This window comes from Sinohyriopsis cumingii, chromosome 7, assembly GCF_028554795.1.
Source record: "Sinohyriopsis cumingii isolate HCF-2022 chromosome 7, ASM2855479v2, whole genome shotgun sequence".
Classification (NCBI taxonomy): domain Eukaryota; kingdom Metazoa; phylum Mollusca; class Bivalvia; order Unionida; family Unionidae; genus Sinohyriopsis; species Sinohyriopsis cumingii.
In genome coordinates this window covers 12,375,383-12,387,471 of record NC_142967.1, presented here as the reverse complement: position 1 = coordinate 12,387,471, position 12,089 = coordinate 12,375,383, and the positions used below count along the sequence as shown (strand labels likewise).

Here is a 12,089-nt window from a genome sequence, read left to right as displayed (position 1 = left end):
CCCCACTATAGCACGCTCCGCTATAACAAAAATTTGATATAACATGGTCGTGGTGTGGCTCCCAAAATGTTATATACATGTCTCATTCTTATACACAAAAAAAAATATCCTTTCTTAAAAGAATGAAGAAAAAAACATCAAAAGTTTATTATCATTTTGGGGAGGAGACCGTGCATGAAAAATACAAGACAATCAGGTGTGGCTCCTTAAATTTAATATGTATTTTTCTTGTACATGAAAAAAGTTTTTTCTTCTTAAAAGTATGAAATATAGTGTGTAAAAAGTTTATTCTGGGATCATGTAGGGTTTCGCCAATGTCACAAACTGCAATTTTTTTCCTTATAGGTGGCAAAATATACCATCTGGCGATATATTTTTTTTATTGGCGACATTGTTGGCTGTTTAAACTTGTATACACAACCATTGTTTTGAGTGGAGAAATTCAGAGGCCCAATGAAAGGAAGCCGCAGCGTGATATAAAACGCATTGCAATTTATATATGCATTGTTATATCATAATCCACTTATGTTGACATCTAGCAGGAGTACCGTATGTTGTGAGATATCCGTTTTTTTATATATCTGTCAGCAGAGATCAACCAGCCGAGGCATTATCTCATAATCTATCTTTCCTCAGATTTTCGGCTGCTTGCTAGCAATTAATATATTTACTTAGACTGGCATTTTGTATGTGGATGGTAAGTAAAATTCCTCTTTGTTTCACTAGGAATTAAATCCTTCAGAATACTCACATTCTCTGTAGTAATCCCGGTCATCAGACCAGAACACCTGCATCTCTATTATCTGTTGACCCTTTGTTAAATGTCTGACGCATGCATGGAAGGCAGCATCACTCCGCTACCACAAAAGTATAAAAAAAACCCACAAAAACAAACAGAAAAAACATCTGATCTGTTGGTCTATTCAGTAGGCAGGGAGGAACAGTAACTACAATCAACCAAAATGACGGCCAATTCCTCTTTAAAAATGTACCCAGATAAAATAGTTTGCTGAAATTTCAAAGAAAACAGATTACCTTTGAAGCATCAATTGTTATGAAAACATACTAAGCAAACAGAAAACAAATCAGTTTGAATCATGCAATACAATTATTTGAAGTTGCTGCCACAATAAGAAACAGACATTTGTTTGGTTCTCCATAGCTGTCCTTTAGCGGTGACTTCAATAACGCATGCACCCTTCATCAAAGAAAGCCAACTACAATCTTCAATAAAAACAAAGAACTTTTCTTCAAAGAAAGTCAGTACCAAACTTAAATAAAAGCAATGGAATCTGATGGATTTTTTCCATTTTTCAACATGACTGGAACAAGTTTACTGTGCTGTGAAAGTTTCCTTTATGCATGGAAAAGGTTTATGCTTACGAACGCTACCAACAGTGGCTTAAAACGCAAAATAATGTTTACCGACTTGGGACGTAGTGAAAAGTAAATGTGTTGCATCATTCATTACATGATTGTGCTATGTTTATCCACTGAATTCAGACCTACATGACCTGTGACAAAATTACTGAATGCTTTAAATCTGTGTGTGCATATTTTTGATGGAATTACTTGTATTGTGGATTCAATGTATGTGATGAGATTCGCGGGTGAGTACACAGTGTTGATACTCTGTTCATGCTATACATTAGACGTATATATATAAACAGTATACACATATATTTACCAATCCATGGTGGTCTAAATAAAGTAAACTATTATATATGCCTTCTGTTTTCACTACAGGTGTATTTCGCATTTAATATGCATCAGTTTAAGAGGGTAACTGTGCCAATTAAGCACATATTTTACCACCTGCATTTATCACACACACCCACACGATTTTTTTTGGGTACATGCATCATTTTCTTCAGCTAACTGACATGGTTGCTTATAACACAGCTCAGTCTATAATACGGTTGGGTTCTATGGCTTAAACTACCATGTTACAGCAGGGTCACACTGTACTAACATTTTATCCCTTAATGACAATGTGTTCAAAGTAATCAGTCCACTATACACAATGTAAATTGCTTTTTTAATATGATTATGTTCTTTAAAAAAAAAACTTGACAGATTACAATTTGAGAATAAAACATGCAATGTAATTTTGACTGGGATCTTACAACTTTTAAAAAGGTACTTTCTCAAACAAACAAAAAAAAGAGTCCTTCGATACAAAATGCCCTTAATTCTCCGACTGCCCTCTTTTGGAATTTCTGGCTGAAGCACTATGTCCACAGACTGTGAAGTATGATTTTCTTTAGTTCTTTACAGTATCCCATTGTTCTAACATTATGTTCATCTTGTGCTTTTCTATGTAAGATTTTGTAACATGAAGTTCAGGTCCACAGTTTTAAACTAAAAAAGCTCACTTGTACTTAGACTACAAAGAAAACTGAAGACCCAGTTTTAAAATCTGAGAGTCCAGGACCACAAAAGTCTCTGGCTACATCAACTTTCATTGTTTGAGACTTGTAAATTTTACCCCAAAAGACGGCTTCCAACATCTCCTGATGCTGATGGAATAGGCCCTCCATCTCCTGCCTCTCCTATCCGTGCTTGTACCCAGAGCTGGTCCTCAGCATTACACAGGTAGTGAAGAATTGTGTCTGGAGACAAATGTTGCTCACTCGAGTCTGATCCTGACATGATGGATATCTACAGAGACAATGAAAGCAATTTAAAACAAGAATTTAGGAAATGTGTTTAGTTTATATAAAATCATGTTATCATTCAAAACAGATTCATAGTTTACGAAATCACAGGATCTTCTTTAACAGCTGGTATGCAGGAAAATTGACTATCAACTCTGCTCCTTTAGCTCAGCTATTGTTACTATCAATTACTAACTGGTATCATGTTTAAATGGAAAGCTTTGTAAGGGTTAATGCCCTTTTTCTGCACATAAATAGGCTACATGTGGCAGCCAGAATATCTGGTGAGAGAATAGCCCAAGAAGAACCACCTTATCCATAGGAAGTTACTGACATGCTTTCACACGTACCCAGACTGGTTGAGGCGAGACTTGAACTTATGCAGATAGAGGCAAGATGTGTGAATGATCTGCAGAGACATGTCCATTAGACTACTTGGCCACCCTAGGCTTTTTGAAGGTATAATTTATTGTGCATTTCATTTATTAAATACAGTGTACAGGAGACATATTTTACATCATCTCCATACCACGAAGGAAAACATTTTCCATAAAATAAATTGCTTAAAAGCACCATATATCAATGTTAGCCACCATTAGAGACTGCCCATGATATAAAAAAGTTGGTTTATGTTTACAATCAATACATGTAGTACCAGGGCTCAAAATTAACCTTTTTTTGCTATTAGCAGCATTTGGAAAAGCTAATACTTTCAAGAAGCAACAATACAGATACTTTCAATATCAACTAGCATACTTGATATTTTGAAATACAAATTCTAACACACTTCCAAATATCACTAACAAGGCACTTCAAGTTTATTGTGTTTCGGCTAGCAATATCAGAACTGTAACTAGTAATATCCTATCTTGCTAGCATCAATTCCAAGCACTGCATACACAGCATAATTACAGAATGTCGATGCTAAACATAATAAACTCATAATTACACAATGTCCATGTTAAACATAATAAACTCATAATTACAGACTGTCCATGCTAAACATAATAAACTCATAAATACAGCATGTTCATGCTAAACATAATAAACTCATAATTACAGCATGTCCATGCTAAACATAATAAACTCATTAAATACAGCATGTACATGCTAAACATAATAAACGCATAATTACAGACTGTCGATGCTAACATAATAAACTCGTAATTTCAGAATGTCCATGGTAACCATAATAAACTCATAATTACAGCATGCCCATGCTAAACATAATAAACTCATAATTACAGACTGTCCATGCTAAACATAATAAACTCATAATTACAGCATGTCCATGCTAAACATAATAAACTCATAATTACACCATGTCCATGTTAAACATAATAAACTCATAAATACACCATGTCCAATGCTAATCATAATAAACTCAATATTACAGACTGTCCATGTTAAACATAATAAACTCATAAATACAGCATGTCCATGCTAAACATAATAAACTCATAATTATAGCATGTCCATGCTAAACATAATAAACTTATACTTACAGACTATCCATGCTAAACATAATAAATTCATAATTACAGCATGTCCATGTTAAACACAATAAACTCATAATTACAGACTGTCCATGCTAACATAATAAACTCATAATTACAGACTGTCCATGCTAAACATAGTAAACTCATAATTACAGACTGTCCATGCTAAACACAATAAACTCATAATTACAGACTGTCTATGCTAAACATAATAAACTCATAATTACAGACTGTCCATGTTAAACATAATAAACTAATAATTACAGCATGTCCATGTTAAACATAATAAACTCATAACTACAGACTGTCAATGCTAAACACAATAAACTCATAATTACAGATTGTCCATGCTAAACATAATAAACTCATAATTACAGACTGTCCATGTTAAACATAATAAACTAATAATTACAGCATGTCCATGTTAAACATAATAAACTCTTAATTACAGACTGTCCATGCTAAACACAATAAACTCATAATTACACCATGTCCATGCTAAACATAATAAACTCATAATTACAGACTGTCCATGTTAAACATAATAAACTCATAAATACAGCAGGTCCATGCTAACATAATAAACTCATAATTACAAACTGTCCATGCTAACATAATAAACTCATAATTACAGACTGTCCATGCTAAACATAATAAACTCATAATTACAGACTGTCCATGCTACACATAACAAACTCATAATTACAGCATGTCCATGCTAAACATAAAACATAATAAACTCATAAATACACCATGTCCATGTTAAACACAATAAACTAATAATTACAGCATGTCCATGTTAAACACAATAAACTCATAATTCCAGACTGTCCATGCTAAACATAATAAACTCATAATTACAGACTGTCCATGCTAAACACAATAAACTCATAATTACACCATGTCCATGCTAAACATTATAAACTCATAATTACAGACTGTCCATGTTAAACATAATAAACTCATAAATACAGCATGTCCATGCTAACATAATAAACTCATAATTACAGACTGTCTATGCTAACATAATAAACTCATAATTACAGACTGTCCATGCTAAACATAATAAACTCATAATTACAGACTGTCCATGCTAAACATAATAAACTCATAATTACAGCATGTCCATGCTAAACATAATAAACATATTTACTAACATTTCAGACATTCATAATGCTGAAGTAAAAATAGAATCCAATACTTGTAAATTTTGACCCAGATAAAGAATAATTCAAGTATTTTCAAATGATATTTCAAGCAATCACAAGACTGTCTTTTTACTTACACTCTGGTTAGAAATCATCACAAATTTAAGTACTCCTTTGTAAAAGAAGGCAAAGTTAAATTAAAAACAAATATACATTTTTTTCTTATGAAAATATTCAACTTTAACAGCATTCCTTGGGGTAGTCAACTATACTCCCAGCAATAAGTATAAACCAACTAAACAACACAACAAACCATTCAGGGATCTTCAGATGCTTTCATAGCATTTATACATTTTAATTCTGCAACATGGCTGCACCAACGCACAGCAGACTTGCAGAATTTTCATAGGTTAAAACTAAGATATCTCCAAAAACACAAATTTATCTGAACATCATTTATATTTTCCATTTATATGAAGTATCTTTCAAAGAATAGTGAGTTTCATGGACTTCCAGTATTGGTCATTTACTTTAGGAAATTACTTGCCAGTCAGAAAAAACTATGAATAATCATGAATAACTAAACATAATTCTTTGTAAGTGGAAATTTTAACATTACGACTGTTATATGGGTTTAACTGCATTGATATGATAACTATCATAAAATCTGGCCATGGTTTCACCAAAGGTACATAATCTTTCATTCAAAAAATCATATATTTGTAGATTATGTTTTTCAGTGGGTCCAAATTTCTGCAAAAACATGTTGCATTATTCCAACATAACTAAGACAAGAATTTAAAATCTTATATATAAACACTAACATTTGTTATAATACTCTGTGTTGCATCTGCCAAACAAGAGGTCATAGGTTCTAAACCCATGGCAGGATTCTAATTTTTTATAACTTTTTTTTGTATTTTTATTTTCAAACTTTTTTTGTTTTTTTTGTACTTTTTTTAAAACATGAAACTGTCTTTTATTACTCCCATCCTATGATGGACAATAGCTGGATTGTTAATAGTATCTATTTTGAAATAGTCTCTTTTGTGTATACCATTATATCTCTATTGGTTTACACAGAAACAAACTAAAAAATGAAAGTAGAACAACAATACAAGATTTATAATATATGACATACAAAATAACAAGATACAGTATTCATAAACATGAGGTCATACGTCATACATGGCAACAGATGCTTAATAGATGGAACAAATAAGACATGTATTTGAATGTATTAAAAGTTTAACTTGAGGATTAAGTATTTGAAGGATAGTACATTATTGTAAACAAAATGGATAGAAATAAAATCTTGTGTCATGAAATGATATTGTACAGTGGATTTTTCTCAGTAATTTAATTTCTAAGTCCATTTTATAGGTTACCAGTTGTTCTTTCCCCCTCTTCCAATTAAAAGCTTATGATACCTTATGATTGTTCTGGTCCTATTAAATAATCCAGATCATATCCAAAGATTTAAAATTAAATTTTAAACCAGGTGGTGAGTAAATGCTGTGTAACACACACACACACACACACACACACACACACACACACATATATATATATGCATAAAGTATTCAAGATGTTCAAGATGTTTATAATAATAAATAGAACATTTTACAATACAGTTATCTGATTATGTGAGAAATCGAGGCAAAAGTTTAATAACTCAATATACAATCAAGACATTTCACTTTATTTTATCAACATTTAAGTCAATTTCTCTTCTTTTTCATGTTTTATATTGTCAGCATCCCATTCAATGTGGTGCTATTTTTATAAATGTAATGTACATATCAATCATTTTAGAAACTTCAATGGGAAAAACACATTAGGAAATTCCTATCATTTGTGTGTATGCTGATGTTCAAAAGACTACATTGGGAAGTCAATTACTCTCTTATGAATGTCCACCTACTGATCAGTGCTGACAATTTTTCATTTTATGTAGGACTTGTAGGGTTTAATGGCAAGCCAGCACGATACTGGCTATAAGGTGCAAACAAACCTCTAACGATTGCCCTCAAAATAAAATAACCTAAATATGTCAGTATTACTCTAATGTCATAAACTACATGTAAGTAACAGAAAGAAGCAAAAGTTCTGCAAAACTTTACAAATAATTTCATTATCAGAGTAGTCATGATTTATCAAAACGGCAATACACAGAACTCCTTTGAATAATTCACAACAGTCCCAGATAATATTTTAGTCCAATGAGCACTTTATAATTTCAATTTCAATAAATTCAATCCAAACATAAATGTTTCTTCTCAACATCTAAACACAAGAAATAGACTGACCAAATTGTCCAGCTCCACATACTTATATACAAGCATAAGAGGTGAAAACACATTTTGCTACTACTCACTATGTGACACTTTGCAAATATCCCACATTGTAAAAGAACCCACCTGACCTAATCCATCCAATGGGTAATAACTTAATTCATCTAAGAACCACCTGACCTCACCAGCCAATGAGAAATTACCACAAAGTCGTCAGCTGGTTTTATTATTAATATTATTAGTAATGATCGTAACACCTACGACGACAACTATTGTATATCATATACTCCTAATATCTTAAAATAGAATTTCATACCTGTGTACAAAAATTAACTAATATCTTGATTATATATGATCATTACAGTTTACAGTCATCAACACAAATTACACATAATACCAAAACAACCATGCATCAAGAGTTACAACAAAATTTAGATATACATAACAGAAGCTAAAAGGTCAAGATAATATTTTCCATAGTAGATTCATATATAAAATAAAAAAATATAGGTAAAACTTGAAAAATCTCTATAAAAAATATGGTCAAAATTTATCAATTGCATTCCTCCATAAAGATTTTCTTTGGCTGTATGTCATCATACTGTTTCTTCATGAAGTTCCCATATCCATTATTTTTCCCACCCTGTTTTGAAGCTCATTTGCAGAGTTTTCACTCAACATATTTGGCCAGATATGAAGAACATACTGACTTATTTAATATCTGAAGTCAGAATATGGAATCTTTCCTTTGAAAATGAATGAATACTGGGCAGCTTTTGGTTGCTATTATATATTCCCTTTTACTACCCATAACCCTTTCCTCTTCAGTCATCCTGGTCAATACACCTGATTTCCTGATTTTTAGCAGAGGCACTCAAATTGACAAAACTAACTGCTATGTGGATATCAGTAAATGATATTTCACATTGGTTTTGTCCTAACTTCATGAAGCTTACATATCAGACTTATGGAGAAACCAGCATAATATACTTGGCAGCAATGCAATGCAGCAGTAGTTACTTGTTGATTGCCATGGTAACAATATGGTTGATACATTTCAAATAATGTATATCGTTATGCATATTTAATCTGTATTGTTTGTTGGCTTTCCTCCATGATTATATATTATGCATACTTGTATTGCCTGAATGACCTTGGTCAGTAATGAATTAAGGGCCTACCTGACTAGTGATATCTATTTTGTAAACGATATACTACATAACTAATATTTCCTATGATTATAGATTAAATAAATCATTATTAATGGAGGTAAACATATTTACTCTTATCTGAGTTAAGAACATTAGTTTTTCACATGGAAATTCCTGGTCATGTTGACAACTTAGAGTGTTTAAAAAGAATGCTGTTGATTAATTCATGGGAAATTGACCTGCAACCTGGCTCTGCCATTGTGTCTTAGTTTTTATAATGATGTTGTTTATTTCAGAATTACTCATTACTAGCCTTAACATTCCAAGTGGAATCAGTCTTATTGTTATGTTTTGTTTTTACTTTGGCAAGATTTATTTTTTAAATTATTCAGTGGAATTTCATAGTGCTCATTGATACTTCTTGGACTAAATCATTACTTTCGAGTTATTGTGAATTCATTCAAAGACATTTTGGATTATATCATTGTGATACATCAAGACTGTTGGCACATTAGCACATTCAAGGCTACTGGCACATCAGCACATCCAATATTGGAATTTATTCAAAACACCACTGGAACCTTATACATTTGGACTTGTGATAGAACTTTAAGGACCACTCAGGATTTAATTCACAACAGTGTAAGTTCACTTTAACTTTTCACTTTATATTCTAGGGCAATAAATTATTTGTGTAATTTTCCAAATCCTGTTGGTTTTCACTCTTTTCTATTGCTTAATTTAAGACTGTTTTTTTCAGTGTAGATAACAAATGCTTTAATAAGCTTTGTACACATAAATATTTTAAAATTAAAACAATGACATCAACATAAAAAGAACCAACTAACACGAAAAGTAAACATGGTTCTTTTTTGTACTTCTCTCTTTAAGAGTCACAGAAAAGTAATACAACAGTACCACTAAATGCACAAAAAGTATCCATTGTGCATCTACCTCTGTGGGTTAATTTTCTGTGTATTATAGGTGATTCAAACAATAGTATTAGATATAGTATAGCAAAAACATCAGTTGCTATGGTACTGACAAAATTTCTTAAGCACTTTGTAATGATACAAAAGTCATGTGGAGCTGTCATCAAAGAGGAGTGGTACTGGTAGATATTTTCTAAAGTTTCTAATGATACAAAAGAGATATGGTTCATTTTCTTCAATTAAAATGATCCCTTTATTTCATTATATCAATTCAAAATATAATTATTTTACATTACAGCATTGATACACATTACCTAAGTTGGCTTGCTGATTAATGAGAATGGGCAACTGTGGGTATCCTCTGTGTCCAAAGTTAATATTATTTTGAAAAGAATATTCGTTGTGACAATTGCATCTTTTCAAATGGTAAGCATTGCTGTATTTTATTTTTGTCAATCACTCGAATTCGGTATGCGCTTTGCTTCAATATTGGAAACGAAAACCTTAGGTGCACAGAAATGCCCGACAGCAGTGTATGTGTCATACTTGTCATTCTCTTTTGAAAAAATTAACACACACACACACACACACATAGTGTGATGTAAGAAATGACCTTAACCTTATAGCACTTCTCAAATTTCAGACTACAGCACTGTCCATTCATTTCTGACATTAAGTTATTATTTCATTTTGACATCAGATAACATGACATTTTATCATTTAATCCAGTTTGTACTGGATCGCACCTTTAGGTCAACCTCATCCTAAAATGACTATGTACTTTAACATTGGGTTTTGCCATACATGTTTGTCATGGCATGCAAATAATGACCTTTCAAAGGAAAAAAGATCTAGGGGGATCCAAATAAAGCCAATAATTGCCATTTGAAGGCATTTATAATCAAATTTTAAAAAATGACACCCATTACTACAAAAATTGGCACAAAGCACAATCATGACTTATACAATTTTAACCATACGAGTTAATTTTATATGGCAAGAAAAATTTATCTAAACTGAAATGTGGTATGATTGTTTATATTCATCACTTTCATTTCCTTGTTTCTATTTATTATATTGTATATTCAGTTTTATGCAAAAACTGTTTATTCGATATTTTTAATGCCTACACGAACTTTCAGTGACAAACCTTTAAAGTGTTTTTGGATCACATTTTCCCGTCGTTTTCTTCAAGTACAAAAAAGTATTTTCCACCAATCAGTGATACACATTACCTAAGTTGGCTTGCTGATTAATGAGAATGGGCAACTGACAGTGATACCTATTAACCATTGCGAACAAAAAATAAAGAAACGAAAACAAGTTTGGTTCAAATTAAGAATCGCAGATGGGGTATTATTCATATGTTACACAATACTTAACATACTCACCTGGGTCGAAATTCGAGGAAATCTGCATCGAAACACTGCAGTGATGTGGTCGGATCTCTCTACTCTTACTTAATTCGTACTTGTGCTTTGCCACATTATTCCGCAGTACTGTATTATAGCATAGATTACCAGTACTGGTTTCTGTTAGCAGACGACTGATAATAAACATTAAACTACTATAATAAATGCAGTATTTTGGGTGTAAATAAAACAGTTTCTTGCATACTTCTTGTTCTACATACTCTTGTTTTTATTGCTCTCTATCGACGCTTCAACACACTGGACAAAATCTGTCGAAACGCCGCAAACTCTCCGCCATCTTGAACAAACTCACATGATCATGACGTACCATTTTGTTCAGTGCCTGTACACTGGTTCGTTACACTCAATCAGAACAACTTCGGGCTTTTCCGTCAAGTTGTGAATGAAGCCTCGGAGTCGTGGCGACTATAGCGACAACTATTTTCTGAACTACTTTCGTTCACATTGAAAAATATGCAGACAAAGAGGGCGCTCTATAGATATTATGAACTTCTGAAAGAGAGAGAGAGGCGGGTGTAAGGTGAAGTTGTTTATTTCTGCAACAAACTGAAGAGAATTCTGGTATGCTTCCATGTTACTTTCATGTACTATGGCTGATATTGTACCACAGGCAGTGCCGGATTTACACATTCAGCACACTAAGCACGTGCTTAAGGCACCAGCCCAAAAGGGGCACCAGAAAAATTCAAATGAATTGTTGATGATAAAACTGAATGAATTATCTATTACCATTTTGGTCGAGAAAGAATATATTTGAAATCAAGCATTTAATATAAAGATTATTTCAAATAATAAAAATATTTTCAGTCTTAATATTGTTTTTGTGGGGTGGGGTGGGGGTCACATTTTTTAGTAGCGGACCGTAGAGAGCGATCACGGGCCCTGGGGTAAGAAACACCTGAGAGTCTCCTAGTTCTTGTTCAAACAAAAAATTTCTTTTATAAAATTGAAAAGTGTTGTTCAGCCTGGGCCCCT

At 32.5% G+C, this 12,089-nt stretch overlaps 1 protein-coding gene across 1 annotated transcript in view; it reads right to left on the bottom strand.

Annotated features, from left to right (window-relative positions):
* LOC149794746 (uncharacterized) overlaps nt 1–11,389 on the bottom strand; it is a 159,799-nt gene extending 148,410 nt beyond the window's left edge. Inside the window, exons 1-2 of the mRNA XM_089966230.1 lie at nt 11,073–11,389; nt 2,489–2,661 (exon numbers count right to left, since the gene is read on the bottom strand). Of these exons, the coding sequence (XP_089822356.1) occupies nt 2,489–2,652 (164 nt within the window). The 5' untranslated portion in view covers nt 2,653–2,661; nt 11,073–11,389. The remainder of the gene's footprint in view (nt 1–2,488; nt 2,662–11,072) is intronic.
* Nucleotides 11,390–12,089: the final 700 nt, after the last annotated feature.